Source organism: Mustela nigripes, chromosome 1, assembly GCF_022355385.1.
Source record: "Mustela nigripes isolate SB6536 chromosome 1, MUSNIG.SB6536, whole genome shotgun sequence".
Classification (NCBI taxonomy): Eukaryota; Metazoa; Chordata; class Mammalia; order Carnivora; family Mustelidae; genus Mustela; species Mustela nigripes.
The window spans coordinates 34,087,679-34,099,803 of NC_081557.1; the positions used below are offsets into that span (position 1 = coordinate 34,087,679).

General features: G+C 55.4%; 1 protein-coding gene across 4 annotated transcripts in view; it reads right to left on the minus strand.

The window, feature by feature from the left end:
* Positions 1–1,288: 1,288 nt before the first annotated feature.
* OTOG (otogelin) overlaps positions 1,289–12,125 on the minus strand; it is a 76,743-nt gene continuing 65,906 nt past the window's right edge. For 2 of the 4 annotated variants that reach the window (XM_059407595.1, XM_059407589.1), the window contains exons 48-56: positions 10,503–10,601; positions 9,317–9,357; positions 7,895–7,970; positions 7,605–7,783; positions 6,740–6,844; positions 6,442–6,561; positions 5,215–5,260; positions 2,812–2,891; positions 1,289–2,728 (exon numbers count right to left, since the gene is read on the minus strand). In XM_059407595.1, coding sequence (XP_059263578.1) covers positions 2,528–2,728; positions 2,812–2,891; positions 5,215–5,260; positions 6,442–6,561; positions 6,740–6,844; positions 7,605–7,783; positions 7,895–7,970; positions 9,317–9,357; positions 10,503–10,601 — 947 coding nt within the window. In that variant the 3' untranslated portion in view covers positions 1,289–2,527. Of the gene's footprint in view, positions 2,729–2,811; positions 2,892–4,458; positions 4,515–5,214; positions 5,261–6,441; positions 6,562–6,739; positions 6,845–7,604; positions 7,784–7,894; positions 7,971–9,316; positions 9,358–10,502; positions 10,602–12,125 lie in introns of all 4 variants that reach the window. The other 2 variants (XM_059407601.1, XM_059407598.1) reach the window with 2 other exon arrangements.

The window sequence follows — 12,125 nt, forward strand, 5'->3', positions numbered from 1 at the left end:
TTTAGATGCGGTATTAGTTTTCTACAGCTGCGGTAACAATTACCACCCACTTAATGGCTTAAAGTAACACCAATGTATTCTCTTAGAGTTTCAGAGGTCAGAAGTTTTAAATCGGTTTCGCTGGGTTAAAATCAAGGCGTGGGCAGTCTTGCGTTCTTTCTGGAGGCTCCAGGGGAGAATCCATTCCTTGCCCCTCCCAGCTTCTAGAAGTCGCTGGCATTCTCTGGTCAGTAGCCCCTTCCTCCAACCTCAAAGTGCATCATTTCAACCTCAGCATCTGTCATCCCATGTCCTCTGACTCCGATTCTCCTGCCTCCCTCTTACAAGGACTGTTGGGATTATACTGGGCCAGGATCACCTCCCCACCTCAAGAGTCTTATTCACACCTGCAGAGTTCTTTTTACTCTGTCAAGTCACATATTCTGAGGTTCCTGGCATGAATACGTGGAAGACCATCCTTCAACCTATCACAGCTGTCTAGAAATTCAAGAGTTTCATCAAAGGGTATAGGTATTTTTGATGTGAATCACCATCTCCAAATTGTTTTAATGAACACTGACATCAGCATTGGGCAATTGGGCAACACTGATCAAGGTTTAAGTTCCTCCTTGTCTCCTGTCTTCTCCAGAGCACAGAGCACAGTATCATGCTGGGCGATGATTTGCTTCTTACTAATCTTTCACTGGAGTGTCTGAGGAGTTGATTTCTCAGGAGGAAGCTGAGGGAACAGGACTGGGATGTTTGGCCAGAGGGCTGGGGTGGGAGGTTGGCTTCCAGGAGGAACAGGCAGGCGGAGATGCCTGGCTGGAAGGGCAGGTGAGGGGGGAAGAAAAGGCAGGAATACTGTGATTCCAGTGATGGCTGTGATCACCGGAAGCCAGGCCCCATGGTGGGGATGGGGCAGGTGCTGGGAAGCTGCCTCCAGCTAGAGCCCAGGAGGGCCAAGTCAGCAAAGCTGCGTTGTCGGGGACAGGTAGATGAACAGTCATCTGAAAGCCTGAGGTTGCCTTTCCAAACCGAGGCCCCCACTGGGACGCTAGCTCCCCAGCTCCCCATGTCCTCGCCTTCCTCCCACCCCTTCCCTTGGGAGCCAGTCTCCTGTCAGCTCAGTTCCAACAAGCTGGGGGCAGGCGCTGGGGGGTCGTGGGGAAGTGCGGGGCGGGGGGCAGATGGGGCAGGAGAAGTTGGAGTGACCTTCAGGGCCATGAAACAGGGTCTTCTCTTCAGCTGAAATTCCTTCAGAGTCAAAGCAGACCGGACACCCTCAGAGACGCACAGTGGCCTGGTGTCTTTCCGTGGTTTATTAGATACAGAACCAGAATATAGATCCGAGAAAAAGAAGCTGCAGGAACAGCTGGGGCCCAACCTGGCACAGGCTACTAACCCCAACCCTAGGGCATCCCCACGGCCCCAGGCATATCAGGGTAATGCTGGGGCGTGAACAACCTCGTGTCCATGCCCTTTGCACCAGTGGAACAAAGGGGCATGTGGAGGTGACCTGTAGAGTGGGGTGTGAAAGGGACCTTAGCCCTGGCTTTAAGAAGGACACTCTTGTTCAGAGACAAGGCTCTGACAAAACGCTGGAAGACCAGTTGTATGTGTGGAGCACCTGCATTTCCCACTGACAGATGCTCTCCTGCTAAACAGTCCCACGAAGCAGAGAGCTAGGAATTGGCTGAGCCATAAAACTCACCTCAGGCCCCTCCAGAGACCAACTCTGCTATGTCCTTGGAGAAGAGGCACGTGGCAAAGCCAGGCACGCCCTTCCAGGCTGAAGGTACCCTAAAATAACCAATGACCCTTGGGGGCTCCTGCTACCACCTCACAAGAACCAGCTCACCTGCGAGGGAGGCTGGGAGTGGGGGCCACATAGGGAGCAGGCATGGGTCTGTTCTTCTAAATCCTTTCCTGAACCACAGGGTAGGGACAGAATGCCAGGGCATCCCTCTTGGGTCTACAGGGGACTTGAAGGTCACTGAGCCCATTCCCCTGTCTCTGGGCCTGACCTTGCAGACCTTGGTGGGAGGACCTGGGAACCCACCCTCTTCGCTTCTGGGAAATCCCCCTGTGCAGCCCCATGCAGGCCTGTGTATTGCAGTTAAAGCCTCCTTGTCCTTTTACTGTGGTTCTCCCAGGGTAGAAAGGGTCCCTGTCCTGCACATGGTCTTGAGTCTAGCTTGGGGCCTGGCTTCCCAGGAAATCTTTCCCCCTCCACCCCACTGCAGCCAGAGTCAGGGCTCAGGCCCATTCCAGACCTCAGCCAAGGACAGAGTTGAGTTCCCTGAGCCCTCAGGTATGATGCTTTTCGGTGTATGCAGGAGAGGGAGGCCAGAGAAGAAGCCAGGAGGGGCAGGTGTGGCCCTTTCTAATCACTCTCCGAGCCTCTGCCCGTCATTCCGTTCTCCGCACCTACCTGCTCCCCACACCTGTAGCAGCCAGGCCCACCCCCCGCCCCGGCACCCTGGGCCCACTGGAAGCAGAAGGTGGGGGTGGCAGAGGTGGTCCAGCCAGCCCCGGCCCCCAGGCCTCAGGACCACTGGCAGGCACAGTCGGTGGGCTCCTGCACGGTGTAGGGCACCCAGGTGGCGTTGGTGGCACAGAAGAGCTGCACGGAGCGCCGCTGCAGGCCCACCTCCCGGCAGCACTTGCAGAAGCGGGCGTAGGTGTTGATGTTGTAGTTGTAGATGCTGGCAGACGGGCACCTCCCGTCGCAGGACACTAGGTTCACCTAGAGGTGGGCGGGCTCGTGAGGCCGACGATGCAGCGCACCCCGCGAAGCCCCCTCTCCCACCGCCAGGGGGCGCCACTCACAGGGGTGTTGCTCCTGCATTCGTTCTTTCGGATGGTCATACGGATGGTGACCTTCTTGCAGGAGCGCCCGTCCTCTTTACCTGGGGGGGGGGGGGGGGGGGGGGGGGGGGGGCGGGGGGGGGGGGGGGGTGGGGGGGGCAGCAGGGGGGGGGGGGCTGGCTGGGGCAGTTAGTGTCATGCTTGAGGGTCTCTCTACAGGCGTTAGTGCCCCTCCCCAGCACAGAGAAAGCCTTTCACTCAGTGCCCTGGAGACAGGCAGGTGGTGAAGGCAGGGGAGACAGGGAATGAGGTCTGGATGGCCGGGGGGTGGGGGGACGATGTGGGGGCGGTGCTCTGGGCTAGGAAGAGGAGGATTTGGAGACTAGGCAGGCTGCCTCCCCACCCCAGCCCCAGTGCCTGTCTCTAACCCCTGTTGGTGACCCTGGCCCTGTCCCCACCCCTCTCTCAGCTTCAGCGTTCCAACTCTGAGAGGTCTTCTAGGATAAAGAATCGGCAATTTCCTGAATGTATGGAAACCCACTACCTTGTACCAGAAGCTGGCACACAGCGGGCTCACTGGGTTTCCGTATCCATCGGACAGGGTCAGGGGTTCGTGCACCTCACACAGTCATCACAGGCATGGAAGGTGACTGGCAGCAGCTTCCTCTGCCTGGGCCATGCCTCCCACCGACAAGCCATCTTAGGGCCACTCAGGCCCTCACAGACGGAAATATCTCCTCCCCAGGCCTTTCCTGCGTCCCCGCCTGAAACTACAACCCCCCTCCCTCCACCCTCTGCTCCCTCCCCGACCCCTCCCTTGCCTTATTCCTAGCCTGGTCACCATCACCATCTCACCAGAGACACAAGGGTGGGTATGCTGGGAAAACAGAAGCTTCAGACCTTCTTTTGAACAGCCCCTCCCTCAGCTTGCTGTGAGCTCTTTTCCGTTCTAAATAAATACTCAATTTCACACCCTGATATGGGACTTGTAAGTTTGTATTCTTCTTCTTAATGAGGCCCCCCAAACTGTGTAAGTCTCAATCCCCCTAAAACCAGAGGTATCCGTCTTACTATATATTTTACTTATTATTCTGTCTCTCCCACTAAAACGTCAGTGGCGTCTACAGTGCCTAAAACAGGGCCTGGTGTATTGATGCTCAGTAAATATTTGCCTGATGCACGGATTCTCTCTGTCACCCCAGGGAGCCTGCCAGAAATGGGGTGGAATTCTGGCCTCTGGGCCTCACCACAGTGGGTTTCCCACCATACCAGCTGGAGGACTCCTGGCCAGAGCTAAGTTCACTTTTTCCTCCCCCTCTGCTTCTAGCAGGCAAGAGGCCCAAGGCCTGTCCTGGCCATGGCCCTTGGGGTCCTGGACTGAGACCAGCTGAGTGACCAGCGGGAACAAAGCAGTGGCAGCACTGGGTGCTGATGGGCTCCAGGAGAGTGGGCACCGCTGAAGCATTCCCACGCAAGCCCAGGGGGTGAGGCTCGCTATTCAGCATGCACTGTTGGCTGAAAGGCCCTTGCCAGAGGCAGGGAGCAGGGGCCCGTGCCCTTCCCTCCCCACCCCCCAGAGCTGGGGCCATCTAGCAGAAGGGGACAGCAACATGGCTGCACGCCTGCAGTCCTTCCAAGAGGAGTACCTGGGTGGCAGTGGACACTAACCCGTGGAGGAGAGGCGGGGCTAACGGGGACCACAGGAAACAGGGTCCCCGGGGAACCTGGGGAGAGGGACATGGGTCGCAGGTCACATGGGAGCACATGCAATATTCAGTGAACGTGAGTTGCGGGTGAGAGACCAGCCAATGAGGCACTGAGCCCAGCTTTCCTGCTGTCTGTGAAGTGGACACAGCGTCCCAAATTCTGTCCTCCAAAGGCCAGTCTGAGGACCGTAGGGGGAGGGGAGGCACGTAGGCAAAGGTCTTACAGTTGACTGGAACGTGCCTGCCTATGTGGCTGGGACTGCGGGTTCCAGGGGCCAGATGTTGGACACATGCCCAGAGCTCTCACTCAGACTGAGTCAGGGACCCCGCGGGCCTGAATCCCACCCAGGGGGCACCTCTAAGACTGGGCTCCTGGCCACAGGAAGAATTCACCTGGGGGGCTTCTGGCTGGGGGTCGTACAGGAGGAGGGAGAACAGGTGGGGAATTACTGACCTCTTGGACATCCCCGTCTCCATCAAGAAGCAGAGGACTTTTGCTGGGATAGGGACATGAGTATGGTGTCTGCCCATTTGCATATCTCTGCCAGTGCCATGAGCCCGATGGGAGGTGTGTTATTCCTTCATTTAATAACCCCTGACGAACCGCCACTGGGGTGCCAGGCCAGGAACCTGGCCCTCTGAACCCTGGCATGATACCCTTTCCCCCGACCCGAAAGGTGTCCCCCTTCACCCCCGGGCCTCAGCCATGCTCACTCACATGTCCTGCAGCACCCTTCCAAGGAAGGTACCACTGAGCCCCCAGCCTAGAGGGAGAGGAGAGGAGGTCAGTGGAAGAGCCTGTCCTAGACCTGGAGCCAAGAACCCAGCAAGAGGCAGCAAGAGTGACTCCCTTTCTCCCATGATGCTCTGGGAGAGGAGTACCAGGTATTTCCATCCATCAGGGCCTGGCCAGTGGGAGAAGGGGCCCCTGGGCTGGCCATGGGAGAGCCAGAGAGGCTAACCTGACTCACTAAGGCGGCCTGTGGCCCCAGTAAGACTGCAGGCTGGATAAGAGGGTGTGGGCCCCCCGTCCTTCCAGGGGGCAGCTTCCCTCATGCCCCACCCTGTTCTCTCATTAGTGCTTCCTGCACAGAGGGTCAGGGAGGGGAGGGGTGCAGGGGCTGGCCCATTTGGTCCCGTGACCTGGGCTCTATCTCAGCCCTGGATAAGTCACCCCTTTCCTCTGGGTTTAATTTTCCCACCTTGAAAATGGGGGCATAGCCTCCTCCTCACTTATGAAATCAGCCAAACAATGATATGGGAGAGCTTTGTGAATTAGGGAGTATATGCGTGTGATTTTATGAGTGTGTACTTGTGTGTGTACACATGTGATTTTGTATTGTGAGGGTATGACTGGGAGGGTGTGTGTGTGTTTTCTAGGTAAGATCAGAAATCTTTTGATGTCTGATATCAATCTCGGGAACTTTGATAATGCAACAATAACCCAGCCCTCCAGAAATCCTTTCGCTTGATGTCTGCCCAGAGTGACAGCTGTCCCTTCTGGCATTGGTCTGGTCAGTGGCAGTACCATCAAACCATCCTACGACCGAACTGGGCATCTGCACGCTGTGTGTGGCCTGTGTGCCCCGTTGTGTGATGGTCCATGGCGTGTGTTGTGGCAGGCAGAGGGGTTCATGTCCCCATGAGGTGTGCGGTGTGCATGAGGGACTGACTGTCCATGTTGGTGTGTGTGTGAGGATGGATGTTTCCGTACACCTGGGCATTCCCATGTGATGCTTGGGGATGTGTGCTGTGATGAGGTCAGAGCGGGACCACATGGAGGGATGTGGAGCTGGGGTGGCAGGGCGCATATAGATTTCAGTGGACCCCTCCTCCCTCACCTCAGCACACAGGACCCCCCGCCAGCCCCCACGCCCCCTGCCAGTAAGACGGCTGGTATCCCTGGCTTCAGGCCAAGCCGTGCAGGGAGGAAGTTGGTACTGACCTTGGCACACTCAGTCTCGTTGAGTGGGGGGCAGCTGATGGGTGAGCGGACGAGCACCGCGCCCAGGGGAGTGCTGCTGCAGTGATGGCGGGCACAGTCTGAGATCCACGACGCCCCAGGCTGGAGAGCACAGAGATGGACAGGTGGCCCGTGGGAACTGCTAGGGCACAACTCAGAACACAGGTGTGGCCCATGACCTGGCACTGCCCAGAACCCTGTCTGCACCTCTCCCTGAGCCCTAGCCTACCCCTAACCCCCCACACACCTTCCCCAGGTGGGTAGCTGGGGAGCCGCCTACCAAGAACAGGGAGGTGGTGCCGTTGGGGAAAGTGAAGAGGCAGGACACGTTCCTGCAGGAGCCGCAGCACGCTGCCAGGTCCCGTGGGTGCTCATACTCCTGGTTCTACAGGATCCGGCAGGATGAGAGGGGCTTCAGCCCTGTGCCCACCTCCACCCTCCTGCCTTTCCTACTGCCTGAGGTCCCAGAGCCCGAAGCCCAGAGCAGGCCAGCCTCAGAAAGGGAACTCCCAGCCTCTCATGTCAGGCAGGAAGGTCTTCCCTCCGTCCGCCTCAAGCCTCCCTCACAGCAATTCCTAGACCCCAGCCCCATGGACGAAGAGCATTTCCACCCATTTCAGCGACAGCACTGCTGGTGATTAAGGGTGCTCCTTCTGGCTGTGCACAGACCTCAGTTTGAGTCCTAGTCCCTGCGGGAATTTGGACAAATGACTGGACCTCCCTCAGCCTCCGTTTTCTCATTTGACAAATGGGGCTATTTCCACCCCAACCCTCATTAGCTTTTACAAGAAGCCAGTCACTATCCTAGCTACTGGGCATGCAGAAGTGCTCAACAAAGGGTAGCAGCACAGACACACACACAGAGCAGCAAGGAATGGGCCAGTCATAAGTAGGTGCCTCGATCTGTGTTCTCGCCATCAGATACCTGCCCTGGCCAGACCCGCATTCTTGCTGTTCCCCTCCTGGCCTCTCCCAACCCGGCCTGAGCTCAGCATCTTCCACAGGGGTCTCTGAAGGGCCCCCCCCCCCAGCCCTACCCTTCAGACGTGTCTAGAAAGCTTGAGGATCCTCTGATTCCTGGAGCACCCAAGGTCACCCAGGCTGGTGCCCTGACCCGGCCCATCCCCCTCCCACCCCACACCTACCGCCTCACAGTGGACGTCACATAGCACAGAGGTGGTGTTGATTTGGTAGAAGCTGGTAAGAGGGTCAAGCACGTCCGTGCAGCGCGAGGTGTGGCACACGCCGTCTGCCGAGAGCTCCACCACGGTCTGGCCCGGCAGCATCACCCCCAGCTCGCGGCTCAGGCACACGGGGGCCTTCACTGGGTAGGTGTGTGGGATGACCGCAGTCACCGAGAGCCCGGCAGGCACATCCAGCACCCCCTGGCCAGCCCAGCCTGGCCCTACCCAATGGGCGTCCCTTCCCTGCTCACCACACTCGTATTTGGCGCAGCCGCACACATTCTCCACGCTGTGCAGGAACTCCTCGTCCAGCTGGGACTTCTCCCACTGGGTGGGGCAGAGGCAGTCAGCACCCCAGGGTGCAGAAGCCCAGGCCCGCCCTCGGGAGCAGTCTGCCACCCAGGCCCTCGTCTTTGTCAGTTGGCTCCGTGCTGTGGGTGGGGAGGGGGCTGGCAGGCCTGGGGCCCTTGACTCCCAGGGAGCTCACGCCTTCCCCAGCCAAGGGGAAAATTCCCAGGGTGGCTCCCCACTGAGGAACACTCCCCAGTGTCCTTTCCTAGGGGCTAAAGGCTCTCCTTTCACCCCAAGCACCCACTGGCCACCTCAGTGAGGGACCATTGCATGGCTGTCAGCCAAGAACCCCGCATGGCTTATACCATTTACCGTCCTCATTCACCAGTTGAAGGGAGAAGAGGAGGGATGGGGAGGGGGAGAAAATGAGAGGAAGTGTGTGTTGTGGGACATGGAGTGAGGAGAATATATATAATCAGAAAATGGTGGAAAAAACCCTTTAAACATAACTTCACATTTCTTAAAGTATTTTCCCTTCCCTCAGGGGCTGTGCAGCCTGGGGGCGAAGGGCATGGTCTCTGGAGTCAGATTTCCTGGGTCCTAATACTGACTGTGACTTACTAGCTTCATGACCTTAACCTTAGTCTTCCTATCTGTATAACTGAGATCATCATGGAATCAAGCTCATTGGGCTGTCATGAGAATTAATCTGACAATATACATAAAAAGGCCTACGAACGTCCCTGACATATAGTTAGCTCTCAGTAAACATTAGCTGCCATTATGAGTTTCATCACCATCATCGTCATCTTCACCATCCCCCCCTACCATCATCACCATCACTATCACCACCATCACTGTCATCTCCACCATCCCCACCACCACCATCATTGCCATCACTATCATCTTCACCATCCCCACCACCACCATCATCACCATCATCATCACCATCATCTCCACCATCCCCACCACCACCATCATCACCATCATCATCACCATCATCTTCGCCATCCCCCCCACCATCATCACCATCATCATCATCATCACCATCACTGTCATCTCCACCATCCCCACCACCACCATCATCACTGTCACCATCATCGTCATCTTCACCATCCCCATCCCCACCATCCCCACCACCACCGTCATTGCCGTCCCCATCAGCATTGGACTTGCTCACCATGATGCTAAAGCATGAGCATGCCCACTTTATAAATGTGGACACTGTACTCAGAAAGCAGAGCTTAGGACAAGGAAGCTGATGAGGAAGCCAAGGCTTTCTGCACTACATTAAAGGAATAGGGTCTCCAGGGGGTGGGACACAGTAGAAAGGAAAGGGGGTGGCAGATCTCAGAGAGTGGGGAGAAACAGGGTCTCCATACCAGGTGGCACCGGGGCACTGGAATTGTGTCGCAGTCACACTCTGAAAAACAGGAGAGGGCCGGGACCCATCTCACTGGGAGCTGTCCAGGTGGAAGTCACCCTGGGTCCCCATACTGCTCCCTCCCTTGCAGACCCTCCTCTGGCTCAGCCTCAGCCCCAGTCAGGGTGGGGGTTGGGGGTGAAGAAGCCAAAATCTTAGCCTCCCTTCAGCCTCTGGGGACACAGGGACTGTGGCTCCCCTGGTAGGCCTGTGGGGAGGCAAGAGTGGGTCCTGGTTCTAAGCTCCACTCCAGAGGCGAGTGAGGCTAAACAGGCAGACAGGCCAATCACAGGTGCCCTTTGTCATCTGGGTTTCACCCTGCCCCATCCTCCTGAGAGCCCTTTCTAGAGCAGATGTGGGGCCTCTCCAGAAGTGAACATGGCAGGGGTGGAACTTCTGACCGTCTGTCTTTCCCAAATACATATTCCAGCAAGTTCGGCTTTATTGGTCCAAGTGTCTAGCCTTAGGCAGGTCCTGCTCAGGGAGAGCCTGCTGCCCGGGCAGTGCCAGAAAACTCAACAGACACGCAGGCTCTAGCTTCCTGAGAGGAGAGCGCAAGGTCAAAGCGCCTGTGAAAACACTCTCCTGGGTCCCTCACTCCTGCAGCAAATAGTTTTAAGCGCCTACTCTGTGCAGAGCTTTTCCTGTGCTCTGGGGACAAAGCTATGAATAAAACAGACCAAACTCTCTGGCCTCCTGACGTTAACATTGGAGGCCTGGAAAAAAGATGAGTGAAATAAATGTGTAACTCTTTCTACAACTCTAAGTCACATTTTTACATAAAGCTCACTGGTGTTCGTTATTGATCATGGAGTCATGGAGGCTCCCAAAAGGGTTTGAGGCAAAGTTTAAGAAGATTTTTTTTTTTTTTTAAACCAACAGACAGCTGCGATAAAGGCTTTTTTTTTTTTTTTTAGATGGAAAAACCTTTGGGGAACAGGGATCTCGGTTTTTTCCTTCTTTTATTCCAAGGGAGAAAAATGTGTAGGAATGTGAAGTGCCCAGCATTCAGATGCAGGGGGAGCAAGGCAGTATTGGTGGCTCTAGAGTGCTGGAATGTAAGCAGGTGGACCGTGGGGGCCGTGCCTCCCTTGCCTCCCTCTCTGCGAAGCTGTGGAGAGGGGCGTCTCCACGCAGGGACTCACCGCAGGACTTGTAGGGGCAGCAGCGGTCCGGGCTCCACACCTCCACCAGGGCAGTGCCCATGCCACACTGCACGTGGGGACAGCGGAAGCTCTCGCACACTGTGAAGGAAGGGAGGCAGAGGACACATCAGTTGCAGACACCTTGGAGCAGACACCTTGCAGACACCTTGGAGCAGACACCTTGCAGACACCTTGGAGCAGACACCTTGCAGACACCTTGGGCTCCTCCTTGGTTGCCCTCACCCCTGTCCAGTGTTCCTTAGACACCCTCCGGGGCTAGAGCCCAGGGAAGAAGTCTGGGCTCCTGGAGTCTCCCCCTAGAACTTCTTCTGGAAGCCTTAGTTCCACTCTGAGGAGGGATTAGCAATAGGACAGTGTCAAAACCTTAAAGTGACTCAACGGAGCCTTCCTTCCCTCTAGATTCTGTGTCACCCTGAGAGTAGGGGCAGATGGACACCAGGGACCGGTGCAAGCTCCACTGCTGGGAACGAATGTTCCCCCTAGAGGAGAACGCCATGCTATGCGCCCTGTGGGAACCATACCCACGGAGCCCACCCTGAGCCCGCTCTGTATCAGGGATGCTACACTCCAGGGTGCACACTTCCCTTTTTCCTAGTCTTCAGGCAATCCCTCTTAGTTTGGGGTTCCTCAGCCATTCTCATTTACTGGAAGGACAAGGCAAGGATTGAGGGACTCCTGGGCGCAACTTTGGGGTGGGGAGGGGAGGTGTTGGGGACAGCACTTTGAAAACTGATCTGATTTACTAAAAAAAAGTATATTGGCACAGGTAAAGATTATCAATTGATGTCTCAAAAACAAACAAACAAACAAAAAACAGACTCTTAAATACAGAGAACAAACTGGTGGGTGCTGGCGGGGGGAATAGGTGAAATAGGTAAAGGGGAGGATACAAGCTTCCAGTTATAAAATACGTAAGTTATGGAGATGAAAAGTACAGCACAGGGAACAGAGTCAACAATATTATAATGACAAGGTGTGGTGACAGATGGTGATGACATTCTTCAAGACGAGACCAAAGGCGTGTGCACATTTGTTGAAATGCTATGTTGTATACTTGAAACTAATTAACATTGCATATTAATTATGCTCTAATAAAAACAACCAAAAAATAAGAAAATCTAAAAAACCATGTACAGTATGAGCTTACTTTGATTAAAAACAAACACACGTATAAAGGCCTAGAGAGTATGTGGAAGGATGTATTCCAACCCCAACTGTGCTGACAGTGGGGTATCTAGGAAGCCAGAAGAAAGTATTCTCACTCGCTTGCATTTACTTGGATTCTGTACCTTTTATGAAGCAGATATAGTGCTTCTATAACAAAAGTACAATGAGGATCGGAAGAAGTAATGATACCAATACCCTCCCTTTACTGAGCACCTACTGTATGCCAAGGACTGTAAGGTACTTCACATATATTATCTCCCATCTTCATGAGAGTCCCTCAAGGTACGTACTGTTAGCACTTTTGGACCCATGAGGAACCTTGGCTCAGAGAGTTAGTGACTTGCCCCAGGCCACATGGCTAGGGGCAAATGGCAAAACTGGGAAGCAAAACCATGACTGACTGGCCGCACCTGTTCTCACTCCCCATGACCAGAC